Below are 19,798 nucleotides of genomic sequence, written 5' to 3'. Positions count from 1 at the left end.
TTGAGATGCATTTGCTATTAGAGCGTATTTGATTGAATAAATGTCGACGTGAACAATGGCCACGAGCTTCTGGGTTCGACCATTGCATGCCCCTCTGGTGGAGGTTGGAGGCGAAGACATGCGAACGTTTTACATTTTGGGCTTTCATCTTCTTGCTGGCTACAACAGCAACATGATCAGTAGGGGCGCTCATCGAAAGTTCGCCATAGCAATGAATTCTAAGCGACGACAGTGCCTCCGCAGTAAAAAGGGCCGTGGTTAGTTACCGCTGCCCGGTGATTACATGATCTTTCTCCATGATAGGCTGACCAACGTTTTGAATGGGGCCGATTGGGGTTCTATCAGTTTATTCGTCAAGGAAAACAATGACGAGACAGTCCTTCTAGATATCAATCTTTCCTGAACACATGAATGTGGACGCAAACTTAAAGTTGGGTTGGGAACGCTATTCCAGAATGGGCGTGAACGCTCAAAGCCACTGTGGATCCGGTGATCCTTTGCGTGGTGGAATACAGTCAACAGAATCCGCTTGATGTTCACATGTTGCTGCTACTCAAACCCTTAATGGGATATTTTCTTGGCTTTCCCAAATTGATTTCAGCGTCTTTGGCGGATTAGGCTTCCAAGACAATCGGTGATGGAAGCAAAGTGGTTGCGACCAACAAGATAAGACCTCAGCATGCGCTATGGCGATGAGGATGTCGAAGGATAGAAAGATAAGTTGACCTCGTGTAATATTCTTTGTTTATGTGCAGCAAGAGAATGTTTAAATTATATGTTTTCTTAGTAGAAAATTTGTTGATGCGTGCAGATAGAAATGATTATTTGATGTATTTTCTTGGTGAGGAAAACATATGATAATGCATGCGGTGAAGGATTATCATTATGGATGCTATTCACGAAGATTTATCTTGGAGAATAGGAACCTGGTCTTGATCCTTTCCTCAGTTTACATGAGCTAACGAGTTAGAACTCTTAAAGAGAGTTATGCATCAGTAAACATTGTGGAGGTCGAACAGTATTATTTGGGTATATATATGCTAGTTAGCTAGTATGTTATGCGTGCTCATGCATATGATGTTATAAGATCTCTTTAGATGTTGATTAATGTTTGAATAATATTGTAACTAATCTTGTTGCCAAGATTGTTGATGACTGCATTGACAGGTAACGATGGCAGATGGTGCCAAGGAAAGTGATGTTTAACATTATGGCAGGAAAAAGGATTATTCGTCCATGCAGATGAAGTCAAGCTGCAGTATTGTCCATTGCTAGAACAATTATGCCACAAGGAATGTTGCATGTGGCAGTATGTAAATAAAAGATTACATGTAAATTGTAATAGCTTTTAGCTAGTTATGTGATAGCTTAATGATAATTCATTGTAAAGATTTTAAGACAGTGGTTAAGGGATGGAATCCCTTATAAACCATTGAGTGAGGGGTGAAAACCCTCACGAGCGTTTAATAATAAGATTAAACGTTTGCTGGTTTTCACCCTACGGGGTTTCCAGGGTATATCCGTGTTCAAATGGTGTGATTGATGTGATTGCCTTTTGTGTCAGTTGGATGACGTTGAATCCTTGATGTTGATGGTTCTTTATTTGATGGCATGATCATAATGTCCAAGTATGAGATTAGTTAATATGGTTATGGAAATCATGAAATAGATGCAAGGATTCATGCGATAGTTTATATTATTACACTACCACAGTGGTGGTTAATGGTTATGTAATTTACTATCTTTGATGGCAATTTACTTGATGCACTAATGAATATTGTATTTAATGGTTAATGATGAATTGTGGAGTTGTGAATTGGTTGATTACTTATGGTAATTTGTATGAAAAATTCTAACTCCCTACTTTTACATGCGAGGTTACCGGGGTATATGACATAAACTAATTTTAAAATACTAAAAAATAAATTAATATATTATCAATATTGGATAATGTAGGGTAAGGAGCTTTATTAATATTGGAGATTATAAAAAAATTATTTAGTAAAAATTAGAGATATTTAATAAAATTTAAAAGAAGGTTTTAAAAAAAATAATATATATTAGGAGGGAAATTCAAAGCCAGGTTTTTGAAAAATATATATGAAAGTGTAATGAATTTAAATATATTTTTTTGGTAACTTATAAAGTATATATTATATCATAGTAAAGTATTTTAAACCAAACTAAATAGAATAAGTTAATTTTATATAAATGAATTTTATTTTTAAGAAAATAAAATAAATAAATTTTATATATCATAGCATTTTTAGTTATATAAATTTTGTTTATTTTAAAATGAAAAATATATTTAAAAATATGAAAATTTATTAATAGCAAATTTAAATTACAATATGAAAAAAATTAATAATGTAAGAAAATTATAACAAAGTTATCATATTATTTTAAGTTTTGTTTGGACTTTAATTTGATTTATGAAAAAAATTAATAATGTAAGAAAATTATAACAAAGTTATCATATTATTTTAAGTTTTGTTTGGACTTTAATTTGCTTTATTTTTTCCAGTTTTCTTTTGACTCTGATTTGTTTTATTTTATCTTGGATTCTTTTTTGATGGATTTAAGATTCCTTTTATCCGAGAACATAAACATGATATTATTATTAAATAGTATGAAATTAATGTTATTAATAATAAATGAATTATTTTGGATTAAATATATTTTCTTAACAGTTAGTTTTCTAATATAAATAAGTCAACCCATAACAAATAAGATGTTTTCTACATCAATCGATAATATTGAATTACTATTTCTATTTAACAGCTACTTTTAACTAAATATAGAACATTTTTCCTTTCCTCTAATCCCAAAATAATTAATTTCTTTACTTACTAACTAATTCACCAACAACTAATTTTTAATGGGTAATTCTGGGCAATGCTGCACCCTTACTATTTATTCCTTCTGATCAATGGATTTCTCACCTAGTCTAGAGGATGAACCACATTAGTTGGTTCGAAACCTCGACCAAATCCTAACAATGTGATTAATATGAAAAACTTATTTCTAAATTATCATATTTCTATCTAAAACTTAAATAAATAAATAAACACAAAATTACCAAATTATCATGTAAAAAAACATTCACATCTACAACTTTAACAAAAGAATGGTTGAAATTTCAACGAAAAAGAAACAGATAAAATAAACATGTAAACAAAAATTAAGAAATGACTATCTTTTGCCTTGGTCTTTTTAATATAATAAACTTTTAATATTTATTATGGTTTATTATTATTATTTTTGTAAGTAAAGGATTTGGTAATAGGGTTAGTTTTGACTTGCTTGACACTTACTGAATCAATTTTAACTATTGTTATTACCCATAGTCAACTGCATTTTTCATTTGAAAGTTTTGGAAATTCTAGCCAAAATCATTAAAACCGTTACCCCTGGATCAGGTGGGTTTAGATCATCAGGCTCCGGTAAACTTTGATGATATCTAATGTAAGTTGGTTGTCTCTTTGTTTTTTTGGGGTTTTGACATTTTTTTCCTGTAAATTTATGTAAAATACTGTCATTTTAACTATATATCTGGGCATATTACTATTGCCCAATAAATCTAGTAAGAGCGAGGCCAACAAAATTTGAAAAAAATCACAATACAACATAATCTTTTGAGTTAATAGAAAATTTTGATTTACCAATTTTTTTTTTAAATAAATTAATATATAAGTTATATATATAATATTCCATAAAAATTAGTAATTAAATTAAAATTATTTCACTTTTATTTCAAAATAATTACATTTATTAAGATAAAAAAGAGAAATTGCTACAATATCAATATACTTTTCGCAATAATGAATAAAAAAAATGAAATGGAAAAATACAAATAAAAATCTTAAAAAAACAAAAAATACTAGATGCAAAGTTTGTACCGTTTTACTTTTTACATTAACATCTTTTGCGCTTGTTGACTGGTTATTAATGGCAAGTTAAATGAGTGTAAACAAGATTTCTCAAACATCTAAATTAATTTTAAAATAATAAAAAAATAAATCAATATATTATAAATATCGGATAATGTAGGTAAGGAGCTTTATTAATATTGGAGATTATAAAAAATTTATTTAGTAAAAATTGGTAGTATTTAATAAGAATATAAAAATGGTTTTAAAAAAATAATATATATTAAGAGTAAAATTCAAAACTAGGTTTTTCAAAAATATATATGAAAATGCAATGAATTTAAATATATTTTTTTGGCATTTTATAAAGTACGTAATATATCATATTAAAGTATTTTAAACCAAACTAAATAGAATATGTTAACTTTATATAAATGAACTCCATTTTAAGAAAATAAAATAAATAAATTATATATACCATAGCATTTTTAGTTATATAAATTTTGTCTATTTTAAAACGAACTATACATTTAAAAAAATTATGAAAATTTATTAATAACAAATTTAACTTACCATATTAAAAAAAATTAATAATTTAGAAGAAAATTATAACAAAGTTATCATATTATTTTTAGTTTTCCTTTAACTCTAATTTGTGTTTTTTTTTCCAGTTTTTTTAACTTTGATTTGTTTTATTTTATTTTGGATTCTTTTTTAGGGATTTAAGTTCCCTTTTATTACAGAATATAAACATGATATTATTATTAAATAATATGAAATTAATGTTATTAATAATTAATGAATTATTTTGGATTAAATATATTTTCCTAACCTTTAGTTTTCTAATATGAATAAGTCAACGCATAAGAAACAAGATGTTTTCTACAGCAATAGATAATATTGAATTATTATTTTTATTTAAGAACTACTTTTCTTTCCTCTAATCCAAAAATAATTAATTTCTTTACCTACTAACTAATTCACCAACAGCTAATTTTTAACGAGTAACTCTGGGCAACACTGCAACCTTACTATTTATTCCTTCTTATCAATGGATTTCTCACCTTGTCTAGAGGATGAACCACATTTCAAAGACTTATCTCTAAGTTATCATATTTCTATCTCAACTTTAAATAAATAAATAAACACAAAATTACCGAATTATCATGTAAAAAAAAAAATCACATCTACAACTTTAAAAAAAGAATGGTTGAAGTTTCAAGGAGGGGAAAAAAAGGATAAAATAAACATGTAAACAAAAATTCAGAAATGACTATTTTTTCCTATAATTGTTTTTTAATAGAATAAACTTTTAATATTTATTATTGTTTATTATTATTATTTTTGTAGGTAAAAGATTTGGTAATAGGGTTAGTATTGACTTGATGACATTTATAGAATCAATTCTAATTGTTGTTATTAGCCTTAGTTTACTGTTTTTTTTCCTCTGGAAGTTTTGGAAATTCGAGCCAAAAATAGTTAAAACTGTTAAATTTCAAGATGTTAGGTGATTTGGAAGTTTTTGATGGTGCTGAATCCATTTACACCATCAAAAATATGATTTAAACACTGGTTGCACAAGCTTTTTTGAAATTTTTTTGCCCAACCACTTTTGGCCAATTAGTCTAACTGGATACACTACTCCGTGTTATTATAATCTTTGCCATTTACTACCGGTCTTCGGGGCGATGAAACCATAAATCTCTGGATCATAAAACTCGAAACTTTATTTTGATTGCGTTGTCAACAAAATTGTTTATTTTCACTTCGATGCCACCTAAATTAACAAGACCGCAAAGACAATTATTTTTTTTTCAGAAAGAAAAAGCTTTATATTATATTGAGGGAATATATACAAAATGGATATGATAGATCTGAAAAGATCTATGGATGATCATCTGAAAGAGAGACAGACATAGAAGATCTGATGATCTGATGGATTTGTAGCATGGATCGCCTGAGAGAAAACTGATAATCAAAATATATAGCATCTGAGGATGAAGAAAGAGAACCAAAAGGGGCTGTGAGCAGAGCCAGCCATGATATAGACAAAAAATCCACAACGGATCAGCATCAGCGGTCATGGAGAAAAGAGAGCGGAGAAAAGAGACAGGACATATATGGAGGAGAGAGATGAGTCTTCAAAAATTTTTTTATTCCTCCATTTCCAGAGGCTCCATAAAGCGATGGGAAGGATAGGATGAAGGGAGGCAATCTGTCTTCCCCACCATGCAAAAGCTGCCTCAACTGAAATGAAACAAAGGTGCGGGAAAGAGAAGAGCTGAACAAGTTCGGACCAGATTTGTTGGGAAACAGGACATTTGAAAAACAGGTGAAAATTGGTTTCCTCCTCAAGTTTGTAGAGGACGCATCTACTAGGCCCATGCCAAGAGCGCTTTCGCAAGGACTCCCAAGTCAGATTTTTGTTTGAGAACACCAACCACGTGAATAAGGTCACTTTGAGGGGGCAGTCTAGATTCCACCAGAGTACTGGAAAACGCTTGTTGATCATTCTGTTTGAAAGTGCTATAAGATCCATGTAAATATCCTTGACAATTGCATGAGAGGAGGAAGGAGATAATGACCAGACCAAATGGTCATCATCCGCAGAACGCGCAAAACCGCCCTAGAGGAGAGAGGTTTTGAGAAAGTCCCATTGAGGGGATAGATCCAGAGGAATACCAACGTCGAGAGCGTCCATGAGCACTAGAGAGGAGCCACTCCATTCTTTGATAACTCTGTCCCAAGAAAACAAGCCAGCCCTGTGAAGATGGAAAAGGATAAAAGAAGGAATAGATGAAAAACCCCTGAAACCTGCAAAAGAATCTATGCCCAACATTATTTTTTATTAATGTGTATAAAATGTAAATTTGTTAACTAAATTAACAACACCTTGAAGACACTTATTTTTTATTAATCTGTATAAAATATAAATTTGTCTAAGAAAATAATTCCATTGAGAATAATTCCATTGGTCGATGCTAAATACATTGCCGATTAGAAATTCGTTATGAAATAAACTGACCCCGGATTTTACCCCAATAAACTTCACATTTATTTTAAATTAAAAGTTAATGAATGAACCATTTCAGAAGATATGAATCGTGTCGTGTGAAAGGCAATGTCCTTGAAGGAATCGCTTTTTATGAGTCTGTTTTTGAAAAGATGAACAGGTTCGAAAATTCAAACAATTTAAGGTTCAACTTTGTCTGTCCCCAAGGGTCTACCCCATCCAGCAATCTTTCTGATGGAAAGATTCGAAAGTTCAAACAATTTAAGGTTCAACTTTGTGCGAAGGACCTTCACCATTCGGGGATCCCTCAGAATTGAAGTTAATGAACAATGAGTTCTGAACCATGTGATTCGGAAAATTCCCAGTTCAATGTCAGGCAATGTCCAAGACACCGTCCCTGTGTAATAAGAACTGCCACAGATGAACTGCTAGACCATACCTCAAACGATATACATTATGATCTATTCACTATTGCCATCCCATATCCAGACAATGTCTTTGAGACCCCGTCTCAGCTCTTGGCTGCACAGCTTACTGTACTCCAGCGTATCTCCCCCGGTATTGTGAAGCTGAACCACGAAAAGCGAGGGCGTGATTTCAAAAATCTCGGCATCGATACACAAACGACCCTTCAACCCCAGCTCCGGACCCTGGAGCTTTATCTTGCAATCCTCGGTCTTCTTGACGCTGAATCTCAACACTTTGGCGATTTCCTCCAGTTTTGATATTATGGTCGACGCCGGTTGAGTTGATGTGAACCACAACTCCTGCTTCACGATCTTCTCCTCCAACAGCCCCGACAGATTGAACGCCGACGACAGCGAGATTATGTCGAAGGCGTTGAAGCGGAGTGGCTTCGGAACAAAGAACGCCGACTCGACATCGTCAAAGACGCCGACATCGATATTGTCGGATTGTGGCGGTTTGAAACCCAGCCGGAACCAGGGGACCTCCATGAGCTGCGGAACGGTGATCCTCGTCTGGGGATTGTGGTCCAGCAGTCGGAAGACGAGCCGCCGGAGGTCGGTGGAGAACCATGGCGGGCACTTGAAGTTGCCCATGTAGATTTTCTTATACAGTGCCATCAGATTCGCGTCCTCGAACGGCAGGTAACCCGCCCTGAGCACGAACAGTATGATCCCACACGACCAGATGTCGGCCTTGGCGCCGTCGTAGCCCTTCATCGTTATGACCTCCGGGGCCACGTAGTCCGGAGTGCCGCACAATGTGTGGAGAAGCCCATCTTGTCTAAATTGCTCCGGCAGTGCGCTCAGGCCAAAGTCGCAGACCTTCATGTCGCCATTGTCGTCTAATAACAAGTTCTCCGGCTTCAGGTCCCGGCGGTACACCCCCCGGCTGTGGCAGAAATTCACCACGCTGATCAGTTGTTGAAAATACTTCCTCGCCTCCTCTTCCTTCAATTTCCCCTTGTTGGCAACTCTCTCGAAGAGCTCGCCGCCCTTAACGTACTCCATGACGATGTAAATCTTAGACTTGCTGGCCATGACTTCGTAAAGCCGAACGATGTTGGGGTGTCGGACCAATCTCATGACGGAGATTTCTCGTTTAATCTGATTGATCATCCCGTCCTTGAGGATTTTTTCTTTGTCCATTACCTTAATGGCGACATTCTCTCTGGTTTTGAGATTTCTACCTTGGTAGACTTTGGCAAACGTACCTTGCCCCAACAGCCGCCCTAATTCATACCTCTCCATCAGAATATTAGGCTTCATCTCAATCTCGAAACTAAAATAAAAAATCCGTGCGGATTAAACCTGCTGCTTAGGCGTCTTCGCTTATAAGGCCTGTGAAGTTGCTCTCCGGCCTCCGTTCCATTGGACGTGGCGTAGTCCGGACGTGTTCCGGTCGAGCCGGGCATAGCCTGCGTACAGGAGCTCTGATAGCCTGTATTTTATCATGGAAGACAAGTCGCTACTATAAACCTTCGAGATCCACCTAATCTTCGGCGAAAAGCCTAAAGTGCGGACGGACCCAAAAGTCATGGTCAATGGAAATACGTGAGGGAGGGACAACCTATCATCTTGCGCTCCTTCAATAAATTTACCGCGTGTACGGTGTTCACAATTCAATTTAATTTTGATGGTGAAATATATGTTAAAAAAAAACTTAAACTTTTAATATGAATTATATAATCTATAAATAAAATATCTCAATATTCACATTAACTAAATTATTTCAATGTCAATATTTACATATGATATATAGTTTAAATAATAATAATAATAATAATGATGATGATGTTTATATATTATATAAAGTAATTGAAAAATTAAACTCTTATTGTTATAGCATTTCAACTTCCATTATTTTACATTTTGACTTTAAACTTCTATTCAACTCCAATCTTCAATCTCAATACCGGTGTTTAGGTCACCAACAACTTCACGTGAACTCAAGGATAAAGCATCAATGGCTTGCCATACACCCGTTGCATCGAATAAAAATCATTATTCTTGGCCCGACCTCATAGGTTGATGTTAGAGGTAAAGAGTTGGTGTTAGTTCACTAGTCAAAGGTCAAAACTTACAATACTCCATGTCGAAATACCCCAAGGATTGATTTCGCCGATTGGGCCAACTTGATTTCCATGTGCCATTTGTGTTAAAGGCCCACAAGGCTGACTATATGGCCCCCCAGAGGTGAGGGTCGACTTCTTCTCACTCACTTTAAACTGAGTGGTGCCCAACTAGTTAGAGACATGAATAGGTCCCCACCAAGTCGGGCTTGGGGTTTTCTCTTGGTCCCTACTACACTCAATGAGGTATTAGATGCTTTGACACCCTTCTTAGTCCATACACACTTCCTTTTGGCCAACATTCCATTTTCTCTATGCAAACTTCCCTAATCCAAACTCTAGGCCTGAATCAACAGTCTCTTCTATTCTACGTACCAACATTCTCACCCTCTCTAATTAAGGTTCTTTAATTGGAAGCTAAAATTTGGACACACATGATAACCACAAATACAGGCAAAGCTTAAGGCACAAAAAAAAAAGAATACATAGATTCCAACACAGGAATACTTTTATTAAAACAAAAACGATTAATACGACGTCTTACGTCTGACCCAAAATTTCCCTACCTGCTTCCCTAACGTTGATATTTTATAGGATTGGATGCCCATGATATCTTGGAGGCTGCCTATTTAGAACAAAAACTCTACCAAAATGAGGAATCTCGTCCTTTCCCACAACAGGCTTACAAATATTTGGTTAAAATATACAAAAAGATGAGAAAATCGTGTCCTTTGTTACAAAGTGTCATGAGCTCCTTTCGTAAGCGTCCGAGAATCAATTTTGGTTAGGAGTAACTTCATGCCCTTGTCTCATACTCTTTCACTTCAAATTATTCATGATCTCCTCATCATGTGCTTCATTGTTACATCTCTTTCATCACCATCTTGGTCTTCAGTGTGCACATGTATCTCTAAGTGAGTTGCAATCACACCTTATTGAAACCTCATTGACTCTCTTGCTTTGGATAAGACTTCTTACATATCATTTTGCCTCCTATAGAACCATTTGAGCTTCCTCTACTCACTTGGATGTTGTACACTTGCTCACTCATCCTTGGAAATACTAACCATAAAGCAAGACTTCTTACATATCAGTTTTCCTCCTATAGAACCTATTGAGCTTCCTCTACTCGCTTGGATGTTGTATTCTTGCTCACTCATCCTTGGAAATAATAACCAAATCGCAACTATAGAATTATTGCAAAACTTCTACCCAATCACAACTAGAAGTTGTTATCTGCAGGAAATATTCCCTTTCCTTTCTTTATTACCACATGACGCAGACCCATTTTGGGGTCTACATTTTTCAACCGTTGCTGGCTCCAATTTCGAAAGCCTATGGGTTATGTGTCCACGATTATGGATTTTCTTTCCTTTTTAATTGCAATAACGAAGTTTCCCTCTAATAACCCCAATTCCAATCCAATATTCAATCTCAGCAGTGGTGTTTAGGCCACTGAAAACTTCACGTGAATTCGAGGACAAAGAAAAGATGGCTCATCATACTCCCATTGTGCCAAACAAATATCCAAATTCCAGGATCAATCTCAGAGACCACCTGATGTCATAGGTTGGGCGTCGGCGTTAGTTCACTAGTCAGAGGTTAGAATTTACAATACTCCCAGTCAAAATACACAAGGGCTTGAATTCACCAACTGGGGTTAACTTGATTTCCCTGCACCATTTCTGTTGAAGGCCCATAGGTCCGCCCAAGGTCGGGGTCAGAAACTTCTCACTCACCTTCAACTCGGAGGTGCTAAGGCCTAAATGGATCCCCACCAAGTCGAGGTTGGGGTTTTCTCCTTGCCTCGATTACACTGAATGAGGCATCTTAGGCATGACCCAAAATTACCCTAGCCACTTCCCTCGGCCTAATATTTTCAAGGATTTGGCTCCCCCTAATATCTCATAGGCTGCCTATTTAAAACAAAAACTGTAGAATGAGGAATAATCTCCTCTATCATGGCATGCATACAAATATTTGGTCTAAATTTACAAAAAGATGGGAAAAACATGTCCTTTGTTGTCGAGTCATGAACTCCTTTTGGAAGCTTCTGGGAATTAATTTTGATTAGGAGTGGGGTTCATGCTCCTACGTTAACCATCATCTATCAAGTCCCTAGAGGGATGCAATCTTTGGAGGTGAATTTTTTAATTTTTGCACTATAAAAAGGGTTTGCACGTAAGATATTTGTTCCCTCTCAACTCTTGATAGATCGATGGTTAAGATGGATCTATACCAGGCTATTGACATGGATTGGATTACTTTACTATAATTATAATTACAATGGGTTGAAATACCCGTGGAGGCTTCACTAGAGGACCAATACAATATCACGTGCATTCATATTAGGGGATATATATTGAGGAAAAAATGACATAATATATTTAGCATATAATAACGGGTAAAGAGTTTTTATATTGGTAGGTATGAAATATGGAGCTTAAAGTTAATGAAAAATTACAAAGGGGTATAAAAATGCTAATGAAAAAATGGATACATATAATATCTATTGAAAGTAAGGGCTTTAAATTGGGAAAGTGTATTGGGTTCGTATTGGTAGGGGGTTAAATAACGTCATTTTTAGAGGTATTTTCCAATAGGTAGTTAAATTAGGGGTATTGTTTAATATGCCAAGAACACATGTGATATATCAGAGGTTCATTGAGTGAAGCCCCCGTGGAAATACCATTGGCTAGAAAACACCAAAATCATGATAATGACAGTGTTTAGATGTTTGTCTTATGCACATAGCCCATACGAGTTAAGAAAGAAGTTGGAAAAAAATGGGGAGAAATGTATATTTGTTGGCTAGAGTGATGAATCCAATGCATATAAAGTCTACAATCCAATAAGAAAAATAGTTATAATCAACATATCTGTGTATTTCATAGAAGAGGAAACATGGGATGAAGTTTGGAGAATATAATTAATGTAGAAGCAAGTCTAACACAAGACGACAATGAGGAATTAGAAATAGCAAGTAATTCTGCAATGGTGACTCCTCCTACACCTATTCAAGCTCCACAAGGTAGTCCTCAACAGACACTGTCAACAATCATTAGGAAAATGTAACACATTCAAGAAAATACCCCTCCAAGTGGACAACAAAGATCAACAACTCCACATTTTCCAACTACAACTTCAAGTGACACATCAAATCCATCTTTGGAAAGCTTGAGAAGACAAAAAATTAGAAATATGAGCATCATTTATGAGAAAAATGAAGGTGAAAGCAAGGGAGGTCTCAATTCTCTATTTTCTTTATTTTCTCATGTAGATGATCCAATTAATTTTGAATATGAAATCAAGGAAGAAAAATGGGTAGCAACAATGGATGAAGAAATAGAGGCAATATAAAAGAATGATACATGGGAGTTAGTGAATCTTCCACAAGGAAAAGAACTGATAGGTGTCAAGTGGGTCTATAAGACCAAAAGCAATGTTGAAGAAAATATTGAAAGGCATAAGATAAGGTTGGTCATTAAGGGATATAAACAACAACATGAAAGACATAATGCTGAAACATTTGCATCAGTCACAAGAATGGAAAAATTGAAGACAATTTTAGCAATACCAGTGCAACATAAATGGAAGGTATATCAAATGGACATGAAATCGACCTTTTTGAATGGAGTATTGAAATGGAAAGTGTATGATCTGAATTGGATCCTAAACACTCTCTAAGTTTCCATAAACTCTTTCAAATTATGCCAAAAGATTCAAGTCTTAGAAAGATCAAGCTATCAGAAGGAATCCTCGTGACAGTTGCAATTTGTGATCAGTGTGGAGCAACGAGGACCCTCGGTCGAGCGTGTATACCGTTGGCCCCTAGTAATGCGTGTTGGTGCAAATTGGCAAAACCAAAGTCTAATTCAAGAAACGGGGGTATTTTCTGATACGAGATTAGCGCTAAGCGCTAATCGTGTATCGTAGGGCGTCCCCCTCAGTGAAGGAAAGCCCCGAGTGCCCGAACCTGAAATGTCTATGAAATGCGGAAAAGTAATTAATTCGGTTCCGTAGAGAGGGATTCCACAAAACCGGGAGGATATCGGAAGGCCTCGAGGTGGGTCCTGCCCAATGCCACACATTGAGTGACACACGTCTAGCGAAAGAGAGAGAAAGCTGCTAACATCGGATGGGTAAACATCATGCTACTTACCCGTCTGATATGAACGACGACTGTAGGATTTGGGGGGCCCACATCAATGATAGAGGCACATCCCGATAAATGACCGGATTTGACAAGGTTACAAAGAAAGCTCACATGGGATTTGAAGTCTAATGTGGATGATGAGTTGGACAATATTCATGTTTTGCGGGTGATCTTGGAGCAAACAGAAATAATGACCGTTCAAATGTGTCCAAGGAACCTGACACACTCACCTGTTGCAAAATAGGTGGCCACCTCCCTGGGAGGCGTTATACAGTGATGATGATGCAAAACAGGGGAATTCAAACGGACAAAGGCAGGGAAACCAGAAAGCCGGGAAGCGGAAACGAACAGTCAAAGAACAGACTGGCTTTAAAGCCATGAACTGACAGAAGCAGAGGAAGAGGAGAGTTAGTTAGACGCATAAAGCTAAGAGCAGAGAACAGAGAGAAGAAGTCGAGCTGACCTGAAGGCAACATCGAGCCAGATAGAGCCAGAGAGAGTCAGAGAGTCTGTGTACTCTAGAGAAGGCTTGAGAGGTTCAGGCGGACTCCTCAGCATAGGCCTATCATGTATGAGTCTCATATTGGGTTCATACTACTGTGAACAATAGAGGTCGAGTTTCCATAAGAAGAGTCTGTGTACACCAGAGACTTGAAGAATCCAAGTCCAATCCTACTGATTTTTATCTATTTAGTGAGACTCGAATTGAGCTCACTGTTGTAAAAACTCTACTTTGAAAACATAATAGAGAGGCCACCACTGAAGGCTGGACCAGGAGACATAGCCGAGGAGCATTGGGTGAACTCCTTATTAAACTTGTTGTGTTTACATGTTTGCTTGTTATATTTTCTCTAACTGCCTTAGTGTCTATGTATTTCACAATCTTATCGATCCATTGCATAAAGTAACATAGGCACATCCATGCACATGATTTTGTAATACCTTTAATTCTTTGTACTGGATAAATTCCAGATCAGTGTATGTGGAGAAGCCACCTGGTTATGAGGTTCAAGGTCAAGAAGAAAAAGTGTACAGACTGAAAAAATATTTTTATGCACTGAAGCAAGCACCACACACATGGTACAACAAGGTATCATCATATTCCTTGTACAATGGCTTTAACAAATGTGAAAATGATCATACACTCTACCTCAAAGAAACTAATGGTAAGATTATAATTGTGGTTTTCTATGTAGACGGTTTGATTTTCATAAGGAGTGGTGGTCTCCTCATTGTTGATTTCAAAGAGGTCATGAAAAGGGAGTTTGAAATGACATATTTGGGATTGTTAAGATATTTTAGAGGCATAGAAGTGAAGAAAAAGGAATATGGATTTTTTATTTCTTGATCAAAGTCTGTTTAATACGTATTAAAGAGGTTTAAAATGTAGAACAACAAGCTTGCACTAACTTCGATATCCATGGGTTTGAAATTGACCAAATAAGATTGTAGCAACAATGTAAATCCATCATTATACAAAAATATGGTTGGTAGTTTGATGTATTTGACTGCAACTAGGCTTGATTTAATGTATGCAGTGAGTTTAGTTTCAAGATTCATGGAGATACAATAGAAAGCAGCTAAAATAATTTTATGGTATGTTAATGGAACTAAAGGATATGTCATCTTGTATACTGCAACAAATGATTTTTGGAGGGTGGGATACATCGACAACGATTGGATAGGAAGTGTAGATGATAGAAAAAGAAAATTAGGCTATGCTTTTCATTTGGGTTCGAGATTCATCTCATGGGTCTCCAAGAAAAAACCAATAGTTTCATTGTCCACAATTTAATCTAAATATGTCATAGCAATAGGGTCAACATGGCAAGAAATTTGGATGAGAAGAATGGTGAAATATTTATGGTATGAAAAATAAGAAACAACAAAAACTTATTTTGCTAAAATTTCTACAATTGTGTTGACCAAAAGTTCAGTTTTTGACAAAAGAAGTAAGCACATTGACACAAAGTATCATTTCATTAGGGAGTTGATCAATAATGGAGAAACTATTTTGTAGCATTGCAGGTCGCAAGAGAAATTTACAGACATCTTCACGAAACCATTGGAAAATGAAGTTTAATTTGTCTAAGAGATAGCTTGGGAATTATGAATATCAGTAGTTGTGACTAAGGGGGAGTGTTGGAAATTAATCCCAACTACCGCATTAATTGAACATGATAGTGCATCATTCATGGAAGTATAAGAAAAATCATGTTTCAAATTTCCCCTCAGGATTAAGCAATATGGAAGTAAATGAAGTTTTAAACCAGTGTACCATTTTTCACCTCTACAATAAATCAATAACAGTTAGTCAACATTAGTAAACCAATGTAACATGCTCGGGTTAAAATTTCATGTAATAAAGTTAGGAAAGGCAAAAGTGATCCGGATTTAAACAGGAACGCAATAGATTACAGAGATAACCATAAATATAGAGATGCAATAACCATAAACACATAGATGCAGTGGAAATAATGCTTCATTTCATTAATGGAAAATACTGAAAAATGCTTACAACCAGAAATGGAAATAAACCAGCTAGGGCGATGGTAGCTTATCTCTGAGAAGAGATGTGTCGGCTACATGCCTCTGAACTGTTCCGAACTGTGTTACAATGAGGCTCGAAGGCCTATTTATTGTTGAGAAACAATGGAAAACCCTTCACATCCCGAAACCTAACCCTAGAAGATGAAACGCCAAATTGTGGGCCCCGTTTGGGTAAATTGGTACATCAATTTCCCGGGGTCGTAACTTTAGCATATGATCTCCGTTTGACGCGTACGATAGCTCGTTAGAAAGATCTATCCGAGTACTACCACTTTGGGAGGCAACATGGGTCCATGGACCCATGTTGCCCCAGATTCCCAAAAAAAACGTTGTTTAGGGCCTCAAAACGGCTCCGGAAGTTTAGGACCCGAAAAACTGCTAAAAATAGTAAACTGTGCTACAATTTAGGAAACTGAAAACACTGAAAGAGACAGTTGTGGGGGTCCAAATGGGTTGGTGGGTGGCCACCAACATCCACCTGGATCATTCCTCCCCCCTTAGGAAGGAATGGTCCCCATTGCGTTGAGTTCCTCCATCTGTTGAACTTGTTCTGCAATCTCTGATGTGTCCAGTGATGGTGGGAAGCATGGTCGACGATGGTCCACATTGAACATTTGGTGCAAGCGAAGGAATGGAGGAATGATGTGCTCCAAAGCATTGTTCTCCATAGCCTTGGTACTGCTGTAAGGACCATGTCGGAGTGGTCTGAGCTTCTGATGGGTTCTGGTAAGGCGTGCTCTCTGCATATGCAACCAGACTTTGTCGCCCACTTGAAGCTTGTGTGGTACCCCTGTGCGTGAGGAGAAGTTGTTCCTGTGTTCTGTCATGACCATATCCCTTTGCTGCTGCTGCTGCGTGGAGGAACCCTTTGCAGGGGTCATGGATGTAGCAACGATCTTCCCCTTACTTTGGGAGTGAACCAGACAAATGAATTTCCTGGTCTGTGATATGAGCTTGCTGCCTTTCTTGGTAGTAATCAAAGATGTGGCGGTAGGTGGGGCTACCTCCGGTATCCTGTATAATGAATTATTCAAAGAAATAATGACAGCACGAGGCCTGGACTCATACACAGCATGTCGCCTCCACAAGTATGGCTGGCCTAATAATACATCACAAACATCCAGAGGTGTAACATCACATAATACCTCGTCGGTGAAGGGCTTGATGTTGTAGGGAAGGCGGCACTGCTGGCGAACTTTGAGATCTCGTCCTTCATGAAGCCACCCGATACTGTATGGCTGCGGGTGTGGTGTAGTCAGTAGGCCCAACCGCTTCACGACCTCTGCTGAAACCAGGTTCTTTTGGCTACCACTGTCGACAATGAATCGCAGCGGTGAACCCTTCACCCACATCTGTGAGTGGAAAAGACGCTCCCCCTCCTCTGGATCTTCGGGCTCATTTTTCTTGATCTTGGCGGTGGCAACAGTGGCACTGGGATCCGCATCAATGATCTGCTTCCCTTTGCCATTCCCCTTGTCGGGTTCTGGCTCAGGGTCAGAACATGCATCTGATTCAGAAGCCTTCAATTCAGCCACCAGCGACTGCTTGGTCCGACACTCACTTGTGTTATGAGTGGGACTCTTGTGGAACTCACACCACTTTCCTGTGTCCTTCTTCGGCTTCGTGGTGTTGTTCTTTTCTTGTGGCTTCGACGGGTTGTCTTGGGTCACCCCGCCTTGGCTTTGTCCTTTGGGCTTCAGATTTGTAGATCCAAAGTCTCGCTTCTTCTGTTTGAACTTTTGCTCGATTTTGACAGCGTATCGGTATGCTGTGCCGAGTGAGGGGATGTTCAAGAATCCCATCTCTTCCTGGATGTATCTGTGCAGGCAGCCGCGGTATTTGAGTACCAGATGAAACTCAGAATCTTTGATACCCAACTGTGTGCGAAGGGTATGAAAAATGTTTGTGAACTCCGGCACATCTTGGTCTCGTCCCTGCCGCAGTGTGGTCCATTTGATGTATTTGTCCTCATAGCTTCCGACAGGGTAGTACTGCTCCTTGATGGCATCCCAGAAGTCATTCCAAGTGGGTGCGGCTGAAAATAGTGAGCCTGTACTTTCATCCTTCTGCTCGCAGTAGGTTTCCCACCAGTCCTTGACGTGGGGGGCTGCTTTGAGAAGACCGAAAACAATCTTTTCCTGACTTGAAAATTCATGAACAGAAAAATACCCATCCAGCAGATTTAACCATTTATCTACGGCATCTGCGTCTATTTTACCCTCGAAGATGGGGATTTCAAAATTAACTTGTACCTTAAATGGTGTGGCGTTTCCAGAGTCGCTGTTGGAAGCCGATGCGTCGCCTCTGGGTAGCCACTGAAGGATCTACGCAAAGCTATCCATCATCGCGTTCCTTTGCCGCTCGAGTGCTTCTTCGAGCAAGATTTTGATAGGATCTCCTACACCCTCGTCTTTCTTCTCATCCGCCATGGGAGGCTGTCGGGATTTTCGAGGCTGGTCTTGCAAAGGTTCGACTAGTTCAAGCCCTAACTCCTTATATCCCGACCTCGTTGGGGACATGCAAAGAAAAACAGTGAAAAAGCAGACCGCTCTGATACCACTGATCCGGATTTAAACAGGAACACAATAGATTACAGAGATAACCATAAATATAGAGATGCAATAACCATAAACACATAGATGCAGCGGAAATAATGCTTCATTTCATTAATGGAAAATACTGAAAAATGCTTACAACCAGAAATGGAAATAAACCAGCTAGGGCGATGGTAGCTTATCTCTGAGAAGAGATGTGTCGGCTACATGCCTCTGAACTGTTCCGAACTGTGTTACAATGAGGCTCGAAGGCCTATTTATTGTTGAGAAACAATGGAAAACCCTTCACATCCCGAAACCTAACCCTAGAAGATGAAATGCCAAATTGTGGGCCCCGTTTGGGTAAATTGGTACATCAATTTCCCGGGGTCGTAACTTTGGCATATGATCTCCGTTTGACGCATACGATAGCTCGTTAGAAAGATCTATCCGAGTACTACCACTTTGGGAGGCAACATGGGTCCATCAAAAAACGTCGTTTAGGGCCTCAAAACGGCTCCGGAAGTTTAGGACCCGAAAAACTGCTAAAAATAGTAAACTGTGCTACAATTTAGGAAACTGAAAAGACTGAAAGAGACAGTTGTGGGGGTCCAAATGGGTTGGTGGGTGGCCACCAACATCCACCTGGATCAAAAAGAATAAGACCGAGGTCATGGGCATGTATTCCAGGACACATGTTGGGAAAAACATCCTAGTGGGGTGTCACTTCGGTTTATTAGGGTTGAGGAAATTGGCAAAGACATTGGTAAAGGAAAAGGGGCATTAATTGGTATTTTATTTACGAACTAAAGGAAAATAGGAAAACAGAGACATGAAAGGTCATAGGTTTTCATGAAAGGGAAAATGAAGGAAAAATAGAGGAAATTGAAGAAAATAGAGGCCTCAATAATAAAAATGATTCTTAGGATCTGTTCACAGCTTTTGTCAGTGTGTAATACCTTTGTTAGTTTAGTTTTGGATCTCTCTTCTATTCTCTTATTCTCTCATACGCTTGCACAGTTAGAATATATTGGAGAATTATTGGATCACTTTGGCATACATTGGATTTTGAGAAAGAAGGCAAAGGAAAGCAGGAGAGCATAAGGGAACAATTGGATTAACAACTACAATGACATTCCT

The 19,798-nt window shown here is 37.5% G+C and overlaps 1 protein-coding gene across 1 annotated transcript; it reads right to left on the bottom strand.

The window, feature by feature from the left end:
* Window positions 1-7,343: 7,343 nt before the first annotated feature.
* Window positions 7,344-18,553, bottom strand: LOC149243243 (CBL-interacting protein kinase 2-like). The gene is made up of 2 exons (XM_089371156.1): window positions 18,527-18,553; window positions 7,344-8,609 (listed from the first exon to the last, which is right to left on the bottom strand). Exons 1-2 carry the CDS (start codon window positions 18,551-18,553, stop codon window positions 7,344-7,346), a joined length of 1,293 nt encoding a protein of 430 aa, XP_089227282.1.
* Window positions 18,554-19,798: the final 1,245 nt, after the last annotated feature.

The sequence above is a fragment of the Pinus tabuliformis genome, chromosome 8, assembly GCF_031772625.1.
Source record: "Pinus tabuliformis cultivar Carrire ecotype Pingquan chromosome 8, CPIR1, whole genome shotgun sequence".
Lineage (NCBI taxonomy): Eukaryota > Viridiplantae > Streptophyta > Pinopsida > Pinales > Pinaceae > Pinus > Pinus tabuliformis.
Note: the sequence above shows the minus strand (reverse complement) of the source record. Positions and strands in the feature narration are given on the sequence as shown.